General features: G+C 46.5%; 1 protein-coding gene across 6 annotated transcripts in view; it reads right to left on the bottom strand.

The window, feature by feature from the left end:
* Positions 1–1,741: 1,741 nt before the first annotated feature.
* The window catches only part of MIGA1 (mitoguardin 1), a 59,842-nt gene continuing 35,801 nt past the window's right edge, over positions 1,742–25,782 (bottom strand). For 2 of the 6 annotated variants that reach the window (XM_020968531.2, XM_078156726.1), the window contains exons 8-16: positions 23,762–23,862; positions 19,334–19,452; positions 18,965–19,037; positions 18,378–18,464; positions 17,317–17,415; positions 16,891–17,025; positions 14,172–14,225; positions 5,999–6,115; positions 1,742–4,938 (exon numbers count right to left, since the gene is read on the bottom strand). In XM_020968531.2, the coding sequence (XP_020824190.1) occupies positions 4,720–4,938; positions 5,999–6,115; positions 14,172–14,225; positions 16,891–17,025; positions 17,317–17,415; positions 18,378–18,464; positions 18,965–19,037; positions 19,334–19,452; positions 23,762–23,862 (1,004 nt within the window). In that variant the 3' untranslated portion in view covers positions 1,742–4,719. Of the gene's footprint in view, positions 4,939–5,998; positions 6,116–7,907; positions 9,958–10,323; positions 10,535–10,863; positions 11,213–14,171; positions 14,226–16,890; positions 17,026–17,316; positions 17,416–18,377; positions 18,465–18,964; positions 19,038–19,333; positions 19,453–23,761; positions 23,863–25,782 lie in introns of those variants that run through there. The other 4 variants (XR_002320973.2, XR_002320974.2, XR_002320976.2 and 1 more) reach the window with 4 other exon arrangements.

Here is a 25,782-nt window from a genome sequence, read left to right as displayed (position 1 = left end):
AGATGATTAGTAAGGGAGGCAAGGCCTGACTGCATGGCTTGCAGCCCTGTCTCCATCACTTAGAACTGGGCACTAGGAACTTAGTCACTGTGCCTTCATGTCCTCCAACGACTTCCAATGCCTTCTATCTCTCTAGCTTGTCCTTTGAGTTTATAGCTGCTTCCATGTAAATACACATTAATAAAATATGATAAAAGCTGAAGGATGCATCCTAACCTGTCATACTTTAATGCTCACCTAAGGGTTCTCATCCAGTCAATGGAAAGAAATCCAAATGGTCCAAGAAAATTACCCCAACTGAAGCATGTGCTGTAGGGAACGGCTTTGGACATACCTCAGGGCAAGCCATGGGCTGGACGGTGCCCTCTTCTAAGGGAAGATGCAAATGCAAATCATGAGAGGTACTCTGCCAATGACACTCAGGATGCTGCTCATTGCCATGCACTAACTATGAAAGAAGTCATTACAGGTGAGCAAGGCAAACATAGGGTCACAGCAGAGAGATCCTCGGCATGAGTACGGGAAGCAACCGATCCCGAGGCCCTCAAGGCCCTAGGTTGGGGAATTTATGAGCAAAAGGAGGTGAGATTCACAACGTGATGGAATTCTTTTAGCTCAACAAGTATTTAAAATTTCAAAGTACTTCTAAAGATGCAGCTATTATACCACTGCAAAGAAAACAATGAAGTCACCCAGAAAATCACTGCCTAAGCACTCCTGCATGAGCCACACACATCCCAGAGGACCCAAGAAGCCCCAGTGTCTGTTCTCTGGAATCACATCTGCCAGCTGGAAAGGACCTTAGCGGTCTTGGTCCAGTTCTTAGGGTGTCTTACCTAACAGTGGTCACTCAGTCCACTCCTGATTAGCAGTGTCTGGCACACAGTAGGCACTTAACACATGCTAATTTTCAGCCCTGGCCCTTCCTAAGGGTCTGACCAAAAGTCAGTTTTTCTTGTAGGCTCATTGTCCCCAGCTGAAAAATCTTAACGCAGTCATGAGTAATATATGTCATGTGTAAGTTTCACTGAAAGTTGATCAAAAGGGGTTCCTGGCTCCCTCACAAGCACCTAAGGTACCAGATGCACACTGGCTATTGAACAGCTTTTATTTCACCCCACAAGAAGATACAGAGGACTCAACAAAAGCTTTTGAACAGAAGCTGAAACCTATAAATAGCCCATCAGCTCTCCCTAAAACATGGGGCTGCACCCTGGTGAAATCTCCTTCTCCTCCACAGGGTCACACACAACCCTCCACCCTTCCACACCCTGCCAGGGCCCCAGGATGGTAAATGCACTGGACACTGCACAGGGACTGTGTAGATGATCTTCTTCCTTCTTCAAGGACAATGTTTGCATCAGGAAATTCCCTTCTCTGAACTCTGGACTGAAGGGTTCCGCATCTGCTTGCCTCTGCCACGTGCTTTTGCCCCGGCTGTTATCAACTCTCCTCGAAGGCATAAAGCAGAAGCGGGGAAGCAGAAGAGTGGACCCTGCCCCTTCCCCTCCCCCACCTGCCCATTCCTGCTGCACCAGTATAGCTCCTGGGAGAAGTGCCAGCGTTCTCACTGAAGCTGGACCAGTGTGATGCCTCCTTCCCATGGCGCCTCCACAAAGCTCCTCCACACCTCAGTTTGTACAGGGCGCTCTCATGTTGGTTAGTTTCTACCACTTCTAAGCAGACCATGTACATACAGCTGGTCTTTTGTCAATGGTTGTTAAGAGTCAAATAACTTGCATTATAAAAGGGATTATCAGTCCTTTATTTGGCAATAATAGAAACACATTCATATCTATTACAGGTTGGGGGAGAGAGAGACAGTCAGTGCAATTTTTCTGCTATGGTGATATTTAATAGTATTTCATTGTTATATAGATGAATGAGAGCCATACTGCACATTTAGGCACATAGTTTCCACCAAACAAAACAAGCAATTTTATCAAGAGTACAGTCATTAAGAACAGATAAAGGATGACACCATTACCAACCATGCTCATCTACAAGGACATTTCCACACTGGTCAAAACAAACCACAAAATCTTTTTCCAGATCCTGTCAAGTCATGTCATGACTCCAAAGTCCACACTGAAAACTCTTTCCTGATGTTTTAACAGAGTCAAAATGCAAGGCCAAATGGGGGATTCATGCAAATCTTGACTTCTGAGTGTGAAAAGCTATAAAGAAGGCCGCTGACATTTCTCTTCAGCATTCCTACTTCCTAGGCTTAAAGAAATGCTGGTCCTTTGGAGCTGTGCATGGGGTGTGCACCTAGAAAAATCTGCTAGTTGAATTTTAAATGTATTTCCTTCCTTCTTGGTAACATACGTAACCACACAAAAGTGCTACCCTCAAAGAAGAAAAGGACTGGCCTTTCAAGTGAGTGGAAAATCTATGTGGCTAACCATCGTGGGGAACGGAAAGAGAGGCCGGGACATCACCTCCACACTGGCTACTGTCTCGTGCCGAAGACTACTGAAGGAGCCTCTGGCGACCTGCAAACTGGTACGTCTGATGGAGATCCCATGCTTCCTCTGTAATCAACTCCACAAACAATGAGCTAGGCTTTGACCCCACAGAGATTTTAGATCATGCGACTAAAATCTGCTCATCTAAATTGTAAAAGATGCTCTGTGTGTTTATAATCCAGTTTTAAGGCAAACGGACATGGGTATTCATGACCCTTGGGCTCCTCTGCTCTCATAAACATCCTTTTTCAGAAATTCGGCTCTTCTCCACATTAGGCCAAGATAAGCTCTCTTCCTAGAGGAGAGACCTTTTCTACATGGAAATCCCTGAAATCCTATTTGGTCACTATCGTCCCTTTAATTGAAGGCCACACAGAAAACCTCGGGTTGGAAGGCAGGTAATGGGCTGGCCCACTTCCTTCCACAGAAACCGCACTGGAATATGGAAGAGGACAATCCTTGCATAACTAACCAAACACTTGCATATAATTGTCCTTTTTTGGAGTAAAAATTCTGTAAGACAGAAAACACATTGAATGTGCTGTCAGGGGAACGTAACTATGTATATGCTGGCCAATGAGATCAACTTTCCGGTGTTATGGGGTAACAGCGTCGCATTCAATAGTGCAAAACTGATTTCAGACAAATCTTTTGTCAAACATAAAAATACTATACAAAATTTCCCCTCATAGTTTGGTTGCTAAAATAGATGATTACAACAATAATAATAATCATGGAAATAAGATCACATTTCAAAATGTTCAATCAGAAAGTAGATACATGTGTATAAAGTACAACTCTGTTCTGCCCAAGTTGTAAGGAAAAATAAAAATCAAATAAAACTTCATGGTACAAAGGCTGTAAAGCTAAGTAAGCCTTCCCTATACACAGGAGACTCCAAATTGGAAAATAAAACCTGAGGGAACCGTCCATCTTGTCTCTTGGATAACCCCAGGCCAGGGACAGTGGTCACCACCTGAACTTGTGCAAACACATGTTCTGACTGTCCTAATCCAGAAGTCATTCCTATTATGTCAACACTGGGCAGATTCTCATTTAAAACAATGATGACGATTTTCCCGCTTCATGTTGACATCTCAACGAAGAGAAACCAGGCACTTTCATCTAAAATGCTGTTTCAAAACCACTCTAGGCCACCTAGGCAGAGAACTCCTTAGGGCGAACAAAAGACACCTCGGGAGGAGAACGTCGCCCTCCCTCCAGGGGCTCCTGCCCACCACCCAGAGCCCTTGACCCAGCTGAAGATGCTGATGAGCAGGACAAAGCACAGTGCATTCATTGGTTTACGCATCCATCACATGGATCCTGAAATGACCAAGTCCTGGTAGGTCGGGAAACACTCTGGGGTTAAATCTGGAGGAAAAAAACCAGAGTTAAAAAGAAATCCACCGGAGCGCCGGGGTCTTGCCAGAAGCGATCACGTGCTGGGGTGTGGCAGGTGTCTCCTGGGTGTGATCACGCAATGCCACGTACACATTTCAATCTGACATTCCTGGGGACACCCACTGAAGCTGAGCTCATTAAGGGGCAACTTTGACTAAAGGAGAAGAGGAGAAGAAAGCCCTCAAAGTCCCCTCTGCCAGAGAAAGGGAGGGTCTTTGCCCTCTCAATTGGAACCTACAGAATCAGGAGCAGGCCTGACCACTGTGACCCCAAAGAGCTGATTCTGGGAAACGGATCACACAGACACTCAGAAGCCACAGCAATTTTTCTGATTAAACGACATACACAATGATACAGACAGCACACACCAGACATCACTACTGCCTAAATGGTGGTCATTTCTATTTCCTGCATTACTTACTTGGGCTTCAGTACAAAAGGAGATGGCTGATATATACAAGATGTGTTTTCAAGGCAAAGTGAAATACATTGTCACTGAGAAGTAACCTAATGAATGAACAGTGTGCCACATGGGAAAAACAGGGAAGCTGGGAGTGCCTTTGGCCACAGCAGTGGCCTTCGGGTGCCACGTGCCAAGGCAAGGCTTTTGAGAATGTTTACTCAACAGTTCACACGAGAGTCCTCCAAAGGGTCAGCCAATCACCTCCATGGACCAAGGATGGACTTCAATCACAGGCAACAATTGTGGAAAATGCACATTTTGGAAATGAGAAGGTTTTCTAGGGATTATGGCCCTCTCGAAGGTGTGTCCAGCCTGATCACCCCTTTGTCTGTCCGTCCATCCATCTATTTGTCCCTCGATACTCCACCCCTATGGCCTGGCCCCTCACTGGACTCTGGCTTCCACCAGACCGCTGGACACGGTGTGGCTATGGCCGCTCACACAGCTGCTCGTGTGTCTCTGAGAGTCTGTGCCCAGGTACGCCATCAAAAGCTCGGTGCGGCGCATCAGCAGCCGCATGAGGTCCTCGGCCAGGGTCTCCATGCTGGAATAGCGGACCTTCTCCAAATCAAAGATGTCTTTGAGAAAATAGAGGACTTGGTCCTGCAGACAAACAAGCAAGCGGGGGTTTATGGAGAGGTGCTTCAATCCGGAGAGACCCCCCCCATTCTGAATGATCACGACTCACAAAGAATAAACCTTAGGAGGGTTTGCCTTAATAAATAAAAGGTATCTGGTCTATTTAAGCTAAAATTAAAATTCTGGGCCATGAACTCAGCCCTGAGGCAGGTACTGTGCACACACACAGCAGGGAAAGCGCCCCCGAGACCTCTGCGTCCCTTATCTGAGGCACAGGACAGGACCTGAAGGTGCAAGAAGGAGGAGAGGCAGAGCCCGGGCACGGACGGCCTCTCACTGAGGCCATGCACAGTGCGCATGCCTCGTCAGCTCTGAGGGGCCACCTTTCTGTCATCAGGATTACTGTCACTGCTGTCTGAAACAGAATGGGACCCAAGACCCCAAGTTAAAAAGTTCTGCCGCAACCAAAGCAAGTCGTTTTCTAATATGGTGGGAACGTGCCCCCGTTACAAGTGAAAAGGTGAAAACGACTGCTGTTCCCGAGACCACCTCAAGAGCAGGAAGAATAATAACCCTTTATCAATAACAGCTCATATCGACGTAATGCTCTAAGGGATGCAATAAACGCTATGTATGCTATTTTTGGGTCCTCACAACCACCTCTTATTACAGAGGAGGAAACTGAGGCAGACAGGTCACACTGTGAGGAAGTGTCTGAGACAGGCTTCGAACTCAGGTCTCTCTGACTCTGGGCACTGTGGCACCGCCTAGCTGCCTTTACATCCCAGGCCCCGTGTGCAAGGCACAGGGGGCACAAGGGAAGAGAGCACACAGAGCCTCCTGTCCAGGGACTGACCATTGAAGACGAGGGAGAAAAAAGTGCAAATAAAAATCACACAAGGAAAAAAAATGGGGCCAAACACTAGAGGAGCTTGAGAGCCCAGAGCAGACAAAACTGGCCCACGGCTTTAATTCTGGGTGCAGCTTCCCTGGACAGAGCGTCTTAGGCTTCGATTAAAGTACATACACCATCTGCATGGGTCTTCATTTGGAACACACACAATTTTTAAAAGCTTGCCCATACCTTAAAGAAGCAACATAAATCATAGAGGGAGTTTCTTGGACCCAAAAAGCCCCAGGCTAATACTGGACTGACGTGCTCACAAATGGCATAGAAATGAGCAAAGAACCCATCAGGAATCTGTTGGCAAAGGAAGGAGAGCAAAGTTAACAAACTGGGTCATTAAGCCATCGATGGAGGTTTAGGAAGCACCTGTTAATGCCAGGCACCGAGGAACAAGGACAAAAGTAACACAAGGGAATGTTTGTTTAGAGAGAAATCAAAAGTCAATAAAAACTGAGTCCAAAAGGTCAACCGATCAAGAGCGACCTAAATATTTGGAAAGATGTTCACTACTTATGGCTGGGCCCTACCAATAAAATGAAAGTAATAATACTACGTAAATGAATCGATTTATTTGTTGCCCTACAACCAAACTACAAAAGATTACTGTACAAGATCTAGAAAAGGTAACAAAATTCATCTGCAAGACCAAAAATTCAAGAATCTCAAAGGAAATAAGAAAAAGTAGGAAGGAAGAGGGTCAGGCAGCAGTAGGCTTCAAACGGTAAAACAAAAGAATAATGTCAAACAACAGAAAAGTTGATCAGTGGAACCAGCAAGACACCCGACGTGTGTAACAAAACAGAGTGCAAAAATGATCGACACACTAAGGCCCTAACTCCTGGGAAAAGGCTCACTACTCAAGAAAAACTGCTAGAAAATGTTAACACAATCTGGCAAAAATCAAGCTTATACCACTCTCTCACACCACACACCCAAGACAAAACTCCAGATGGACACGACTTAAATACAAAAAGTCACAGCATGAATAAGTGCAAAGAGTGAGGAAGGAAACAGCTTTTGCAGCTATGGAAAAGTGAAATGTTGATGACCAAGCAAGTAATAAAGACCATCGCTGAAGATGAAATGGATATTTTATGACAACGGCTATCATTTCCCGGTAGACAAATGATCAAAAGGTTGAACAGGCACAGGCAGTTCTGTTCCAAAGGAAGAAAACAAAACTATCATCAGCAATTTGAAAAAAAGAATGCTCCAAATCATTAAGAATTAGAGAAATGTACATTAAAACAACTCAAAATATCCATTTCACATTCATCAGCCTGTCAAAGATGACAAGCCAAAAATGACAGTTGCTAGAGGAGACGTGCAGAGACAGGACACCAAGGCATGGAGGAGGTGGAAGTTGGTCCAGTCATTCTGGAAAGCAATACCCCCAAAGTCACTAAACTGCGCAGGCCCTCTGACCCAGGAACACCCCACTACTAGACCTACCCCAGAGAGATGAACAAAAAAGGAGAGGATACATATAAACACATTCACAGACCCAGAGATTAAAGGGATGTCTACCCACAGGGGAGAGGGTTAGGGAGGCTGTTGTGCAGTCATCCACTCACGCCTGGCTCGTCATGACCCCACGGATGGTAGCACGCCAGACCCTTCGATCCTCTACTCTCTCTCCAAGTCTGTCCAAGCTCACTTCGTCATTTCCATGACACCATCTATCCATCTCATTCTCTGCCATCCCCTTTTCCTTTTGCTTTCAATCATTCTCAACATCATTTCCCAATGAATCCTGTCTTCTCGGCCAAAGCATTTAAGATGCAGCTTCAGTATTTGACCTTTCAGTGAATAGTCTGAATTAATTTCTTTTAAGTATTGGCTGATTTGATCGCCTTGCTGTCCAAGGGACTCTTAAAAGGCTTCTCTAGCACCACAATTTGAAAGTGTTGATTCTGTGGCACTCAGTTCCTCACAGTCCAACTTTCACAACCATACATTGCTACTGGAAAAAACATAGCTTTGACTATACAGACTTTCGCTGGCGAGGTGACTTTCTGCTTTTTAGTCTGCTGTCCATATTTTCCATAGTTTTCCTTCCAAGGAGCCAATGTCTTTTTATTTGTGGTTTGTTTTTTTTTTTTGGCTAGGCAATGGGGTTAAGTGACTTGCCTAAGGTCATACAGCTAGTAAGTGGCAGGTTTCTGAGGCTGGATTTGAATTCAGGTCCTCCTGACTCCAGGGCCAATGCTCTATACACTGCACCACCTAGCTGCCCCAGAGCCAATGTCTTTTAATTTCATGACTGCAGTCACTGTCTGCAGTCACCTGTAAGCCCAAGAATCTGCCACTGCTTCCATTTCTTCTCCCTCTACTTGCCAGGAAGTGTTGGGACCAGTTGCCAAGATCTTAGTTTTTTTAATGTTAAGGTTAGAGCCAGCTTTTACTCTCTCCTATTTCACCCTCAAGAGGCTTCTTAATTGCTCTTCACTTTCTGCCATCAGAGTGGCAGCATCCACATATCTGAGATTGCTGCTATTTCTCCTCGTGACCTTAATCACGGCTTTTGATGCATCCACCTCGACATTTCGCACGATGTACTCTGCATCTAAGTTAAATAAGCGACAACACACAGCCTTGGCATACTCTTTTTCTAATCTTGAACCAATCAGTTTTCCCATGTTCAGTTCTAACTGTTTCTTGGCCTACATACAGGCTCCTCAGGAGACAAGTAAGATGAACTGGTCCTCCCATCTCTTTGAGGACTTGACACATTTTGTTGTGATCCACACAGTCAAAGGCTTTAGTGCAGTCAATGATGCAGAAATAGATGTTTTTGGTGTGTTTGTTTTTCTGGAACTCCATAATCCAGTGAATGTCGGCCATTTGGCCCCTACTTCCTCTGCCTGTCTGAAAACCAGCCTGCTCTTCTGGTAATTCTCAATTCACATACTGCTGAAGCCTAGCTTGCAGAAGTTCAAGCATAACCTTGCTGGACTGTGAAATGAGCACTACCATTCAATAATCCGTGCATTCTTTAGCATTGCCCTTTTCTAGGATGGGAGTGTAAACTGATCTTTTCCACTCCAGCAGCCACTTTTGAATCTTCCAAATTTGGGGGCATATTGAATACAGTACTTTAACAGCATCATCTTTGAGGATTTTAAATAAAAAGCTCAGCTGGAATTCCATCCCCTCCACTAGCCTTATTGCTAACAGTGCTTCCTAAAGCCCATTTAACTTCATTCTCTGGGATGTCTGGCTCTAGATCAGTGACCACATCATCATGGTGTTAAGTGATCAGTGATGTTATGATTTTTCTAGTATAATTCTCCTGTATATTCTTGTCACCTCTTCTTCATCTCTTCTACTTTGATTCCTTACCATTTTTCATCTTTTATCATGTCCATTTTTGCATGAAACATTCCCTTGATAGCTCTGATTTTCTTGAAGAGATCTTGTCTTTCCCATTCTATTGTTTTCTTTTATTTCTTTGCATTTCTCATTTTAAAAAAACCTCTTATCTCCTCTTGCTATTTTCTGGAATTCTGCATTCAGTTGAGTATGTCTTTCCCTTTCTCCTTTCCTTCTTTCCTCAGCTATTGGTAAAGCCTCATCAGATGCCATTTTGCTTTCTTCCTCTTCCATTTCTTTGGGATGTTTTTTATTGTTGTCTCCTGTACGATATTTTCAACCTCTGTCCACAGGTCTTCAGGCACTCTATCTACCAAATCTATGACCCTCTTTTCTTTTTTTTTTGGCTAGGGATAATGTTACCCAAAAGAAAAAAAGAAAGAAAAGAGGGTCCTTAAAGCATTTAGAAGAAAATGAACACCAAAAAAGAAAAAAAAAAAGGAAGCTCAGAAGGCAAGTCAGCCATTTAGAATTCATTTCTTTTTATTTCTTCCAATACAAAATCATCTATATGGTAATAATCTTCCTCTTTGGTCATAGGCTCCAGATCCACAAAACATTGTTTTCGTTACTATTTAAGCAAGTGATTACAGTTTGTCTGCACAGTGAGCAAGGGTTCATACGCATCCTTTTATACTGCTGGATTCTACTGCTGAAGACATGTTGCATGTTCCTTCTGTGAAGCTGGGCATACAGGCTGTTCTCATTTGTCAGAAGAACTCTGAGGAGTAAGCTCTGTGGACCCTGACAATCCAAAGCTCAGCCTGCACAGAAGGGCAGATGGGCAAACTGGCCTGAGAAGGGGGAGCCCAGCCTACAGACTAGGGATCAATGACTGCCGGGCCCCTTGGGCAGTCTGGCAGAGCCTGGGGACCCCTGCACAGAATCATCTTTGAAAACGAATAGGATCAAAAGGGAGCTAATCATATTGGAAGAGTGGATCCAAATATGAAAAAAGACACAAGCTTGTGGACAATGGTCAAGAATCCCTAATTCAATGCTTGCTAAGTGCTAGGGAGCTGGGGTGATAAAGAAGAAAGGAATCAGTCTCTGCCCTCAATAAACTCCCCCTCTAGTGTGTGGGTGCTGGGGGAGGGGGCAAGATATCCAGAGGGAGAGAACACTCATACCTGAGGGGCCCAAGAAGGGCCTGAGCTAGGCAAAGGCCCCAAGAGGGGACACAGTGCACTGGGTCCTGAGAAAAGCCGGGACAGCCAAGGGTGGGCAGCAGAAGGAGAGCCACCCAGAGCCGTGGGTTGATGCACCAGAGTCTGCAGGATGGCCATAGGAAGTCAGCGTGGCCTCCTCCCTCTAGGACTTCTTGGTTGGCAGATCTAAACCCTGGAGGCCAAGGAAGTCATCACTGGCTTCTGTCCTGCCTCCATCTGCCTCCCCCCTCGAATTCCCCCCCTCCCCCGCTTCTCTCTCTCCCTCCTCATCCTCCTTCTCCTCCTTCTTTCTTTTCCTCTTCCTCCTCTTTCTTCTCTCCTCCTCTCCCCTCCTCCTTTCTCTCCTTTGTCCCCCTTTCCTCTCCCCTTCCTCCTCCCCCTTCTTATTCTCCTTTCTTTCCTCCTCCTCTCCCTCTTCTTTCCTCTCCATTTCCTCTCCCTCTTTATTTTCCTCTCCCTCCTCCTCCCCTCTCCTCTTCCTGCCCACTCTTTGGCACCCACTTCACACTCTCGTTCCTGTCTTCAGCCTTCTCCACCCTGCAGGCTGTAGTGGCTGCTCCTCAGCTAAGATGACTCATCTTCTTGTCAGGTGTGACCCTTCATTCATCTCTGCCTTCTTGAGCATGAGGTGGTGATCCGTTAAGACTGTAGGCCCTGCAGGGGAAGGGCTGTGTTTCCTTTCTGTGTTTGTGCTTGGCAGGCACAGTCTTCCTTCCCAGTTGGGGTTGCCCACCATGTGGGCTTTTCAGCGGGGTGGCAACAACCATGTCTTAGGCTGGAGGTGGGTCCTTTGCTGAGGGAGCCCTGGCCTTCCTGACATCCTCGTATGGGGCCTCAGTCTCCTCTTCATCTGTGACAAAGGAGTAGTTTCCTTTGGCTGACCTCCTGGGTCACCACAAAGGCAGCTTGTGAACAATCGCAGCGCGCCAATTTTGAAGGAGAAAGAAGAAGGAAATCATTTTCTGACTAGCTGGGGAGTAGTGGGTAGGATGAACCAAAAATTATGGCACCTGCCACTAAGAAAGACCATGCTCCTCGTCATTTTCCTTTACTGTGCATTCCCAGTGACTGGTACAGTGACCAGCACACAGTAGGTACTTTAGTAAGAATTGGCCCAGAAGACAGCCCACGCCATAAAGCCCAGAATCTCAGAACCAGAAGAGACCTCGACAGCCACCTAGGCCAATCCTTATCTGATGAAGACTCCCCCAAACCATTTCCCCAACAAGTGGTCCTCCAGCCTTTGCTAGCAAATCCCAACTAAGTGGGAGCCCACTCCCGTCTCAGGCAGCTCGTCACACTGTGGGGAAGTCCTTCCTTTTCATCAGTACCATTATGATCAGTAGCCACGTAACCATGTGCTATTGCTTGGTATTCACTCTGGGTTCGCTTTGTGCCTAAATCAGCTATTAGTTAATATTTTTAGAGTACTAGTAAATACTCATTAAAACAAGTCATGGAGATTGCTGGTAACTGGTCCTTCTACAGTGCCTTCAGGGTCACAAAGCTCGCTCTCTCTCTCTCTCTCTCTCTCTGTGATCTCATCTGAGCCTCCCATGTGGAATAGTACAGAGCAGCAAAGAGTCTCAGACTGTGGTCACTCAGCCCCCACCACAGGCACTCAGCCACGAGGCCGCTCTCAGGCCCACACCCAGCCCGACTCAGCCACTCCCAGCCATTGTCCTGGTCAACCTGGCCAACAAGAGCAAATCCAATTCCCCTCAAAGGCTGGGGGACGGTAATGAGATCCCCTCCAGCCATTCTTCACTCTGGGCTCAGCAGTAACTCATCTTCACAGAGAATGGACCTGAAAGTTCCTTCGGGCCCCATCTCGGCTTGCCAACAACCTTCCTATGGTGTGGTGGCTCCCCCCAAACAAGACTCAGCAGGACGAGCACCGCTCTCACCTCCCTTATCGCTGTCTTGGCCGCCATATTGGCTGACAGGCATGCAAACACCCAGAACTTTGTTGGACAAGCTTCTGTTTGACCACATCTCCCCTGTCTTGTATTTGGGTTAAGAAAAATCAAGTTTTCAAGCATCAGATTCACCACTTGTCCTTCTGATGTTCCACTGACCAGAACTGGCCCGATGTTCTAGACAGCTGAGATCTCCCTCCCAGCTATGTCTTACCCGTAAAATTAGCAGGCGTGTCATGGAGGCCACTGCCCACTGACAAAAAATATGAAGGAGCTTTTCACTGTGCATCAAAAGTCTCATTTCATTGATGGAGAGACTTGTCTCGAACAGTGATCGAGGGCAGAAAAGGAGCAGGGGCTGGATGCCCACAAACTGTGTAGCTGGACTTTAATTCATTTTGGTGAGCTGGTGAGATTCAAGCCTATGGTGTTTTCTTGAAAGCTCCTCTTGAAAAATCCCAGCAAACTCCTGGAACAGAAGAGGAGCTTCTCCTGCCCTGGCCTAAAAGTATGCGCAGCAACACGTCTCCTCACTGGCCAGCTTGCAGGACTCTGAGTGACCCCTCATCTGTAAAATGAAAGGTGTGATCCCGAGGCCCTCTTCTAAGTCCGGAGGCCTATGATGGGATCCACTACTGTCCTACGTCCTTGGGAAGTTCATCACACCTATCAGATTGGCCAACATGACAAAACAGGAAAATGATAAATGTTGGAGAAGATGTGGGAAAATTGGAACAGTAATGCATTGTTGGTGGAGTTGTGAAATGATTCAACCATTTTGGAGAACAATTTGGAACTATGCCCAAAGGGCTATAAAAATGTGCTTACCCTTTGACCCAGCAATAGCACTTCTAGAGCTATATCCCAAAGAGATCAAACAAATGGGAAAAGGATCCACATAGTCATAGCAGCTCTTTTTGTGGTGGCAAAGAATTGGAAATTGAGATGATGCCTATCAATTGGGGAACGGCTGAGCAAGTTGTGGTATATGAATGTAATGGAATACTATTGTACTATAAGAAATGATGAACAGGCTGACTTCAGAAAAACCTCAAAAGACTTGTATGGTCTGATGCTGAGTGAAATGAGCAGGACCAAGAGAATGTTGTACACAATAACAGCCACATTGTGCGATGACTAATATTGATAAACTTAACCCTTCCCAGCAATACAAGGATCTAAGACATCTCCAGAGGCCTCGTGTTGGAAAATGTTATCCACATCCAAAGAAAGAAATAGGGAAGTTGAATTGCCATTTTTTTTTCTCTTCTGTTGAGTTTTGTTTCCTCTTTCTGATGGTTCCTCCTACTGGTTTTAATTTTTACTTACCACATCACTTATGTGAAAATACGTTTAATAGGAATGCAAATGTATAGCCTATATCAGACTGTGCACCATCTTGGGGAGGGTGATGGGGAGGAAAGGGGAGAAAAATTTTAAACTCAAAAGCATATGGAAGTGATTATTGATAAATCAAAATAAATTAATAAAAAATTTTTTAAAAAAAAGAGAGAATCAAATTCAGCAGAGACAGGAGAAAGCCGCCCAGCTCCACTGCTTGAGACAGTCTGGAGAGCTGTGGCTGCTTGGGGTTTCCCTCCAGATGTCCCTCATCCTACATCATGTCTCTCTGAAAGGAGGGCCACCTTGGCCTCCCTACACAATGGCCTTACCATCACCTCCTGTCTGGCGAAGTTTAAAATCAGAACACCCAGTGGAGGGGCAGGGTGGGGTGTACTCTCCCCTTTACACCTCAGAGCTCGGCTTAGAGTGAGATCCACTGTTGCTCCCACTATGTGCACACTGCTGAAAAGGATGCGCTCATGACACTAAGATAATTAAAAGAAAAAAATGAGAACCAGGCCCTGCAATCACGCAAAAGTCACTTACCTTCATCTGCTGCCTCTTCTGCTTGAGCACTGACCAGCAGCTGGACGCCACGGCCTAAACATGCACAGAGAAGGAAAAGGCCGTGTTGAAGGGGGCATGCATGTGCCCCTCAGCCTCCAGGGCCTCAGGGTCTCTGTTCATGGAATTCAAGGTTATGCCTTTAAAAGGCAAACACATGGACTACCAACGACAAGCACAAAGCACTCACGCTCCTTTGGGTTATTCTCAAACGATAGATTTTTTTTAAAAAAATTAAATACAATGGCAGAACTAGGCACAGACCAAAATCTTACACCATATACCATGATTTATACATGATTTAGATATAAAGGCTGATAACTATGAGGAAACTAGAAGGGCAAGGAATAGTTTACCTGTCAGATTTATGGAGAAGGGAAGAATTCATGACCAAACAGGATATAGAGAATATTATGAAATGCAAAATGGATAATTTGATTACATTAAATTGAAAAGTTTATGCACAAACAAAGCCAATGCAACCAAGATCAGGAGGGAAGCAGAAAACTGGGAAAGAATTTTTACAACCACCATCTCTGAGAAGGGCCTCATTTCTAAAATACATAGAGAACTAAGTCAAATTTATAAGAATACAAGTCATTTCCCAATTGATAAATGGTCAAAGGATATGAACAGGCAGTTTTCAGATGAAGAAATTAAAGCTATCGATAGCCACATGAAAAAATGCTCTAAACCACTATTGATTAGAGAAATGCAACTCAAAACAACTTTGAGGTACCACATCACACCTATCAGGTTGGCCAACATGACAAAACAGGAAAATGTTGGAGAAGATGTGGGAAAATTGGAACATCAATACATTGTTGGTGAGCTGTGAACTGATCCAACCATTTTGGAGAGCCATTTGGAACTATGCCCAAAGAGCTATAAAAACGTGCATACCCTTTGACCCAGCAATACCACCGCTGGGTTTGTATTCCAAAGAGGTCATAAAAATGGGAAAAGGACCCACACGTACAAAAATATTCATAGCAGCTCTTTCTGTGGTGGTAAAGAATTGGAAACTGAGAGGATGCTAATCAACTGGGGAACAGCTGAACAAGTTGTAATGGAATCCTATTGTGCTATAAGAAATGATAATCAGGCAGACTTCAGAAAAACCTGGAAAGACTTGTATGGTCTGATGCTGAGTGAAGTGAGCAGAACCAGGAGAACATTGTACACAGTAACAGCCACATTGTGCAATGACTAACTTTGATGGACTTAGCCCTTCTCAGCAATACAAGGATCTAAGATATTTCTAAAGGCCTTGTGATGGAAAATGCTATCCATATGCAGAGAAAGAACTATGGAGTGTGAATGCAGATCGAAGCATACTATTTGCTCTTTTTTTTTGTCTGTTTTGTTTTGTTTTCTCTTTCCTGTAGCTCCTCCTATTGGTTCTAATTCTTCCTTATAACATGACTAAAGTGAAAATATGTTTAATAGGAAGATAGATGTAGAGCCTATATCAGACTGCACGCCACCTTGGAGAAGGAGGGAAGGAGGCAAGGAGGGAGGGGGAGAAAATTTAAAACTCAAAAGCTAATGGAAGTGATTGTTGAAAACTGAAAATAAATTAATTTTAAAAAATAAGAAAAAATAAATAAAACAAAAATTATAAACAATAAATTAATTAATAGTTAATAGTAAATAATTTGTGAAAATAAAGAAATAAATGAATATAATAAAAATTAAACACAAGAAATCAACCAGCAAAACTGGGCAGCATGTGCTGCCGGGGCTCCCCCAGAGTTACTGCACAGAGGCCCTCTCGCCCTCCAAGCTAAACTGCATCAAGCTCCCCAAACAGAAACTAAAAATACACAGAGAAAAGTCCCTGGACACTACGTAATCTGGGGTTTCTCCTAAAGAAATGGTTTGGGGCCCTGCTACCAGTTTTATCCAAATAAGGACCTAAGAAATATAACATAATGACAGAAAAACAGCTTCTTCTCCCAGAAAAAACAATGGAATCCCACAAGCCCAGGCTCCTGTGTCTACATCTCTAAGGTCACTAGAGAAATGAGTAAGAATGACCTCTTCTAAGACAAGATCATACTAACTGGGGAAAATTAGAATTCAATGAATTGAGGAAGAGGCAAACGATGACAACCCAGGCTCAAGACCCTCATCAGGGCCCCTCACCAAGCTTCCCCTCTGACGCCTGGCGCAGGGGTGGCTCAGGCCCCGGGGAAGCAGGCGGAGAGGGTGTGGCATGACACACCCAAAGCAAGTGCAGAGTAAATAGAGCTGAAGTCAGTTTGTGTGCCCTTTTAGGTCCTCTAACATGGGTCTACTTGTGCCTGGAAACCTCGAGGTGTGAGTCACTTTTTGTCCCCAGAGGGCAGGGCTCTCATGGCGCCACACCTACAGAGTCCTTGCTGGGGCTCCACTGAGCTCTCCTAGAAAGCAAACTTTCTCCTCCCGGGGGTCCTTTCCACACCAACCTATTCATACGTGGACTTTTTATCTTCAAGTTCAAATAGCAGATTCTGCTTATTTCACTTCAGCTCATACAAGTTTTCCCAGGTTTCTCTAAAACTGTCCCTCACTAGTTTGAGGAAGAGAAAAAAAAAGTTTGTTAATTGAAAAAAAATCTGATTTTTTTGAAAAAAGGCTTGGGGTGAAAGTGGAGACTAAGAGCTTACCATGTTCACAGCCCACAAGTACCTCACAAAATAAGTCAATCACCACTTACAGTTTCTTTAAAGGAGGAGTTTAGCCAGCGATTATTGACTACATTCTGTATAGATGTGGGTGGGTTTTCTAAATCTTCAAAGGAATCCATTAATATAAAGTCCAGGACAATGTCATAAAAATTTAGATTTTTCACCTGCATGAAATGAGAAAAAATGCACACGCATGATTATTTATTAGCACCTGGACTGGAAAAAAGAATGAATCCAGATTCTACTCATGAAAAGAAATAAACTGACTGAGTCATCAGGTACACAAGGAACCACCAGGAGGAAGAAATGCTGACTCAGGTTCCGCCTACACCCAGGCCCCTCTCCCAGGGCCCCCCATGCTTGGCCTCCAGAGAAGTTTCGGGGCCGTTTGTGGACTTTGTTTTGGGCTGCTCAGAGGTTAAAGGAGAAAGTGAATGAAAACAGGTGAGACTCACCCCCCTCGCGGCCAGCTCCACCTCAGTGCTCTCCCAGTGGTCTGTTTGCTCTAAAAAACAGATCATTTCATCAAAAACATCTTCAAATTTCTTTGGATTCTGTAGGATATCATCAGCAAACAAGAAGAAGATGACACGTTTTAATTCTAAGCATGCTTCTTGAAACAAGCTTCAGGCCTGCCAAGTCTAAGCTGCCCTCCAGACAGAGACTGCTAAGGTTCCAGGAGTCCTGTCTAGTGCACAACAGGGTTGGACCACATTGCCAGGCTCTGCTCAAAGGTCGCAAAGTAGGCCAAGGAAATGAGCAGTAACTGCTCCCCTGAGCTTATGTGGCCAATGGGCTCACTGGACAATAACCTCTGCTGATTCTGGGCCACACTTCAGGCCAGTGGGCTGAGACCACCCCAGGAACCCTAATCAACACTTAGGGAATGGCACATTTCCTATCACCTTGGCCCATCCCTTGATTCTGGCATCAGAGAAGCTGGTTCTACAAACCCTACCTCCTTGGCCCAACACGAGAGGGAGGAAGAAGAGTCAATTTGAATTTCGAAAATTTCTGAGATCCTAGCTACTATAGCAAACCCTCCCCCTTGTCTTCCAAAGACCATGCTGGCAGCAGCTTCGATGATCACTAAGCCCTGGGAGGGCTATCCAAGACTCCAGGGCAAACAGGCTTTGGCGGGTTCTTGGTAGTGGCAGGACCCGAACCCAGGAACAAGGGGACACAGTCAGAAGGAGGAGCTGGACTGAGGTTGTGTACGTGGGCATGTATTTATTTGTATACATCCTATCCCCCAATAGAACACATACCCCTGGAGGGCAGGGACTGTTTCATTTTGTCTCTGGACACTCAGTGCCTAGGTCAGTCACACGCATGCACACACACACACACACACACACACACACACACAGTGTGCACGTGCGCGCGCACGAACACGCAAAACATCAAGGGCACAAAGCAATTAGAATCCCCTAGAACAATCAATCCTTCCTTCAAGAACTCTAATGTGTTTTAATTTCTGACTGAATAACAACTTTGTTAACAAAATCGAGTTTACCTTTCTTGCCTTCACAATTAAAGCTGATAAAATTTTTCTTCCACTCTCAGCAAGAAATGTCCTGTTGGCTGTTTCTGAAAGAATGACCTGCAAGAGTCCGGGGGCCCCCCACCCCACCCCCCCAAGACCTGAAGTGACTGATTGATATAACATGGAAAGAGGAAAGGGAAGTCAAAATGAGGGTACATGAGTGAGCAAGTCAGATCTGAGGGCTTAGTGCAGACAGGAAGCACGGCACCAAGTGCCCCAGCTCACAAGGAGCGGTGCCGGGGCCCTCCCTCTTCTTCAGGAGCCTGGCTGGGCTCACACTTGAGGCCTACAAAGTGCCTCAGACTCACAAGCACCAGTCCCAGAGATGCGAGGATTGGAGCTCAAGACACTGCTAAATGTGAGAGGCTGGCACAGCCTGGTGGCGAAACAGCCACTTCTGGGCCAAGGCAGGACTGGCTGGGGCAACCACCCCTGGGGGTCCCTGTGGCCAGGGGCTACTTTCTGGCCCTGTCCATGGGTCCATGGGCTCTCTGAAAGCAAACTGAAATGGCCAGGACTAAGCACAGGGACAGGACAGAGCTGGGAAAGTCATTTACCTGGAAAGCCTGTCGGATACAGTGAAGCTTGGCAAGAAAGTCGCTGTCTCCAAGGCACTCCAACATTTCAGTTCTACAGAAAGCAAGGGCCAAAAATGAAGCTATTTTCAGGATAGGGCTTACTATGAATCTGGAATTAGACCAGATCTGAACTCAGGCTGGTAATGAGAAACACATGTCTTTTCATTACTGACAAAGTCAAAACTAGATGTCTTGAAATAAATGTCTTGATAAGAAGCAATTTAGTTGGGCAAACCCCCCTGTTTCTCCTTATTCTCATGAACATTTTTAGCAAAGATTACAAAAACAGCCACAGACGGCACTGCAACATTTTCCACAGACATAAGTAAAGTAAAACAGAAACAGTACCGAAGGACCCGGGAGTAAATTTTCCCCTCTTCGACCAAGTGCATGGCTTCTTCATACAGAGGACAGTGGCAGAGAGGGTCCAGGCTGTACGCATGTCGCCCCTCCCGGTGTTCTGTGAGCTAAGGAGACACGAAGTTGGTCACATGAAGCAAAACCAACAAGGATTTCAAACACTCTCCCCCCCAAAAAAGGGCAGATTTTGCTGAAACCATTCATGAAGCATTCAGCATTATGCACATTTGATTTCAAGATGGAGCTCTGAAGGAGCCATGCTTCCCAAGAGTTCGAGCTGGGCTTATCCACGAGCTACAAAGAATAGCCTCAGGGGAAGAAGCTGCTGGAGGAATGAAACCAATGCATCTCATTCCCCAAAGGTAAGTAAGCAGGCAAAAGCTGAACAAGAGTCATCAAAAGAAGTACAAACCATTAAAAATCAAATTGGAGAATGTGCCATGTCACTAAGGATCCGAGAAATATAAATGAAAACAACTGGAGAAGGGGTTGCCTCTTGGGGGACAAGTCTGTGCTGGGGGAAGGGATGGGGGGTTAATCTAGAAATCCACACCCTCAGACTGGCCAGAGAACCCCAAAGAGGTCAACGACGATGGACGATCCATCAAGAATGTTTGTGTGTAAGAGTCAAGAGAGCCAGGGCCACAGCACAAGAGCGAGGATTCCCAGGAGCACCGCACAAAGAGCTGCCTTGACCCCTGACGCAGTGAAGAGTCGCGGACGAAGGGACAGGAGTGCAGCATTAACCATTAGATGTTGAGGATGCCCGAGTCAGCTCTGCCAGAGCACCTTCCCTTTTCTTTCCGCCTTTCTATTCCTCACCACACAGGGCTCAAGCCCTTTCCACCCTTTCCAGCTGCACCTTGGGCTCCATTTGTTCCCACCTTGGGGACTTGGAACACTTGCCTTCTTATTTAAACAGTCAAAGCGCATAACCGATGATTCCAACTGAGTAAATAGAGTCTAAGGAGCTTAACCATTACGAAAATGCATTTGGTAAAAGGAGGTTCATCGGACAAAGCCAAAAGCAACCTGAGTTTTGTCTGGGGGATCCCTCCTGGACCTGGGACTTCATGGGGGCCGACAGCACCTTCCCATGGCACATTCACAAGCAGGCACTTGTGGCCCACAGACTAAAGATGGAAGGGAGCTGAGATATTCTCTCACTTACCATCTGAGGCCCCAAGAGGGGAGCTGAGTTGCAGTTAGGCGTCTCTCCAAGCTCTCCTAAGCTGACCTGTCTCCCCTCTTGAAGTGTCAGGGGCCAAAGCAAAGGAAAATGCCTCTGCCCCTTCCTCCCAGAGCATCAGTGTGAGGGAAAGGGCCATGCCGGCCACATGGCCTCCCCAGCAAGCACTCAATAAACAAATGCCTGGCTACTCGACCACTTGTCAGAGCCTGCAATTTTCTGGAGCCGTCTGGAGAAGACAGGGTCGCCACCCCCTGACAAGGCATCAGGGAAGGGCTCGAGTGCAGGGGGAATAAGTAGGTGCGCACGACACGTATAATTTTATTTTTACTTTAAGCCAGTTTTGGGGGGAATTGGTTCTAGGATTTTGCACTGCTGTCACTGTGCCCCATGTCTATGGATGTACTACAGGGGAAGCAGACACTCTCAGGAAGGAAACCCTGGGACTCAAAATGAATCCAAAGCAGAGAGGCCCCAAGGGGAGCACTGAGTTCCATCGTGATCTCATTTCTGGTCTGGTCAGAGGGACTTGGCTCAATAAAATAGACTTGCAACTGTGGACACAGTCACAAGGACGCTCCAATCCCAGGCAAAGAGGACTTCAGCTGCCCATCGTTTAAGGAGAAAAAGAAAGCCCTCGTCACAGGCACCAAACCCACGCCTGCAACTCCACTGCGGGTGTCTCAGAAAAGGCAGCGGGAAAATGGCGACACCTTCTTGGGTGACGAGATGGAAGGAGCATCCAAGGTGACCAAATGGAATAACCCAATTTTACAGAGGCAGAAACTCAGGCCCTGTGTCTGACAGACTTCCATTGACTCCCTAAGAGCATATGAAGAAAGATGGACATGCTGGCAGAGATGTGATGAACATCAGTCTAGAAAGCATTTTGCCATTTGTTCTTAAGCAGGCTTTCTTGGCAGAGACACTGGAGTGATTAACCATTTCCTTCTCCAGATCATTTCAGAGAAGAGGAAACTGAGGCAGAGGGTGAAGTGACCTGTCCAGGGTTACCCAGCTAGGAAGTGTCTGAGGCAGGATTTGAACTCAGGGTGATGAGTCTACCCGACTCTAGGCCCGGCTGGTGCTCTATACCAGCTACCTGCTCAATTCATGTTGGCTTTATCCTTTAAAATGATCTGCCTTCTGAAAAGCACTTCAGAAACAAGCACGTTCACTGTAAAATGTGTGTCGTGCGGATCCTTCTGTACTTTATCAATGCCGCGAAAGCAGCCATCCTAAAGGAACAGACCAAACCATGGTGCTCTACGGAGGAAACAGGTGGCCAGGACAGGAAACTGCAGGTAGCCGGGTCATCCATCCTGGCCACCACATCAGAGACAACAGAGCTCGTTCCCATAAAGCACTGAACCACACCTGTCTGCGAAGTACTGTGCCACAGACATCGTGAGACACTCTGACGGTCAAGCTTCAAAGGCAAACTCTCGCAGAGCCAGGATTTTGACCAGGTCAACAGTGTGGACGCAGCCCCAAGGCTCAGACAACCGCCAGTCCTGGCCATGACCTCTCTGGGTGGCACATCCCTTCCCATGGACGCCCCCAACACAAAAGGGGTCAAACTGTCAGGCTGTGTCTCACATTCCCAATGGAAGGTCACGTCCTCTCACCGAGCACCCCAGTGGTGGATGGTCTCCAGGCGAGCACCCCCGGCAGGCAACCTGGACAAAGGCCCAGAGGAAGAGCCAAAGCAACGGCTTGGCCCTGGAGCCGGCCCTGAGGAGGAAGCTCAGGAGGGCACAACATGGAGCCTTACAGTTGGCACATAAGTCACACTCACCAGAACCCGATGGGTAGGGAGCTTGCTCTGAAAAGGATCTGGGGGCTTTAGTGGACCACTACGGGGTAGGCAGCCAAGAAATCAAAGGCCTCCTCCAGCTGCCAGGAAGGGGGAAGTTGCAGTCCTTTCAGCTGACTGTACCTGGAGGTCCGGGCTCAGCTCTAGGGGCCAGAGAGCATCTGGAGGACGACCAGATTGGGTGCACGAGGTGGAGACGACGCAGGAGGAACACGAGAGTTGGGATGCCAGGTGCCGCGAACGTCCTCAAGGGCTGCCAGCGAGTCCTCGCGTGTCGGAGTCCACCTTGTTCTGTTGCTGTCTAGCATGTGTGACTTATTGGGCTCCAAAGTATTTCACCTACAGAGACTGAGGGTCTTTCCGTGAGGAAGACCTTCCTCCAGCCCGTCTGTCAGCCTCCCAGGGGCTCAAGCATCAAGAATGCTGGCTCCCAAGCCCACAGGTTCAGCTTTGGGCAACCCTCAGCGCGCCTCTTTGCATCTCTGTGGTGCTGGAACGCCACAGAAAGCATCCTCAACACAAAGTTTTCTTGCTTCCTCTCTGGGCTGCCTTTTATGCCTGTGTTTGGTTTATGTAATGGAGAGATACAGATGTACACACCCACGTGCGTGTTGTCTATCGTTCCACATCATCTACGCATCCTTTTCTGCTCCAGTAACACGACAGACCCCGGTGCAGACTCTCCTCCCCTCACGCCTGGCCCCGCAGAAGCCGCTTGGAGGTCCACCTGCCTCATTCGGCTGCCAGAGGCCCAACCGTGGCGTCCGTCTGGAGTCCCAAGCCCTTCCTAACCTGCCCCCTCCTCCCTCACTTCACCCACAAGGGCCTCATCTCCCCACCTGCCTCCCACAACCCCACCCACCTACTGGGAGCCTTTCCAACCCTTTTAATTCCAGTGTCTTCCCTCTGAACATTTCACATCTGCACCGTCTCCATCTTGTTTGTCCGCGCTTGTGTGCATGTCTCTCTCAGCAAACTGTGAACTCCTCGAGGACAGGGTCAGTTTTTTCTAACCCTGGCACTCAGCATTTAGCACAATGCCTGGCACACAGCAGGCTCTAACTATGTGCTTGTTCCCGCTCCTCCTTCTCTCTTTCTCTGACCAGCAGGAGGAATAGTTTCCTATCATGAATGCGGTAACTGCTCTCTAGGCTGGGGGAGGAAACAGAGCACATTGTGGGTCAGGGTTGAAACAAGTCCCTATGAGAACAAAGACCCGGGGGGGGGAGGTGGGGATAAACACAGCTGGCTGGAGTCCAAACCATCAGCTGTGATTTCCTGGGAAGTCTGGAAAAAAGAGATCCCGTCTGTGCAGGGGGCAGCCAGTGAGCCCACTGAATGGCCAAGGAAAGTGTACACCGAGTGTCCACCAAGAGGACACAGAAAAAGAGAAAGGGTGCCGGCTTCCTACCTCTGTCGCAGAAGCAAAGGAATCTGTCGAGGCGATACTCAGCGTGTCTCGGAGACCAAAATCGTCCGTGTTCCCCCTCACCGTGACATCTGTGTCTTTGTCTAAAAAAGCCAAAAGGAAAGTCCAGAATTCATTGGCTCATTCATAAGGCCACATCAGAGACAGTTCTTTATTTAATGTCATGGTCTTTCACTGGGAATGGAAAGGCCAATCCAGACCAACCAAACTGTTTGGAATCCCTGGGCCTGGGGGGCTGCTGGGACCAAGGCTGGGGAGAAGGCACGACTGGGAGGACAGAAGCCTAGTCCTTGGACCTATCCCAAGTCCCACCAAACTGCCCAAATGGCTTCAGGGGCCCTGAGGCCATCACAAGAGAGTCACCGAGTCGGCCTCTCAAAAACAGTGTGTTGTGATGGAAATCGTATCCACGTCCAGAGAAAGAACTATGGAGGATGGAAGCAGACCATTTGCTCTCCTTTGTTTTATTGCTTCATTCTCATGGTTCCTCCCATTAGTTCTAATTGTTTTTTATATCATGACTAATAGGAAAATATGCTTAATACGAATGCATAAGCAGAGCCTATATCGGATTGTAAGCTGGGGCGGGGGAAGGGAGAGGAGTGGGAGGGGAAGAAAATTTAAAACTCAAAATCTTATGGAAGTGAATATTGAAAACTAAAAATAAATAAACTAATTATCAAAAATACAAAAACAAAAACAGTGCATTGACTATGAGGGACAAATGTTTCCTGAATTTTCTGCCCTTGGGGCTCCCAGTCAGCTGGAATCCTGAGCTGCTTTGCCCTCCTCCCTTCAGGCCCCTAATCGTCTCCAGTGACACAGTCTTTCCGAGTCTCTGGTGACCACAAACCCCCGAGTGCTAGGAGACCCAGGCATGGGCAGGAAACATCTTCACGCCCAATCCTAGGCTTTTTCACACTCCCTGGATCCACACCGATCTACACAGCACACCAGAAAAGGGATTCCTTTTCTTTCCAAGCTATGGCCACTCCACAAGGAGGATGGTGGACGCAGGATGGGCCATCTCTGCCGTATTTGAGCTAGAGATCTTAAGCGGAAATCTGAATTTCGTTCAGATGGACTTTGCAGGGATTCTAAGAACGAATACTGATGAAAGTAGCATCTTCCATCCTACCCGCCACCCCCAAATGCTTACATTGCAATGGTTACTGGGACAATTCTGAGCTTTAAAAAAACAAAACTCATTTCTAAAGCACATTTTCCAGCATTCTAGTTTATAAATCTGCCTTGCCTTGGGAGTAAAATCAGAGTGATTTTTTTCACTTTCTACTTAAAACAAGACCCACACAGCTACCACCGCTGGACGTTCCAAAATCCATAGAAATGCCCCAGTCTTGCTCTCACCAAACCTATCCCAACCAGCTATGTCCACAGGTGCACATATATACACACACACACACACAACACGGGGACAACAGTTTTAGCTTTTCAAGGTAACACTTCTAAGCAGGATGACTGCAACTTTGCTACAACTTTTAAGTCTGAGCATCAATCATACAGAAGAAGACTTGCATGGCTAGAACAGGATGACGTGCATAACTGTAAGGGCAAGGTTTTGCTCTGTTCAGAGAGAAACACAGACATTATTTATCCAATGTTACTTGAACTTGAGACATTCCCCATGAGCTGCTGGATTCCCAACAATCAGCAATTGGCACCAGCTACCAATGTCACTCAGATCAGTTACTATGGCTATACATATGTTAGGCAAAAACACTGGAACTGCAATGCTTGGCTCGTCAGACCCACCCCCACAAGCCACGTCCCACCCCTCTTACTCCAGGCACTGTGAGGTTTCTGAATGGCAGCCGAGAAAAACTCCATCTGTTTTGGAGATGAGCCAAGAAGCAGTGTTCAGAAAAGAGGAGGGTACTGGGCCTCTGTAGGCTACTAAGTGTGCACTAAAAAAGGATGAAAAAAATCCACTGGACAGTACCTGAAACATAATTTGCTTTTATATTTTCAACATAAAATATTAC

Source organism: Phascolarctos cinereus, unplaced genomic scaffold (genome assembly GCF_003287225.1).
Source record: "Phascolarctos cinereus isolate Bilbo 61053 unplaced genomic scaffold, phaCin_HiC Scaffold_5;HRSCAF=322, whole genome shotgun sequence".
Taxonomy (NCBI): Eukaryota; Metazoa; Chordata; class Mammalia; order Diprotodontia; family Phascolarctidae; genus Phascolarctos; species Phascolarctos cinereus.
The sequence above is the reverse complement of the archived record's forward strand: the minus strand, read 5'-3'. Positions and strand labels throughout refer to the sequence as shown.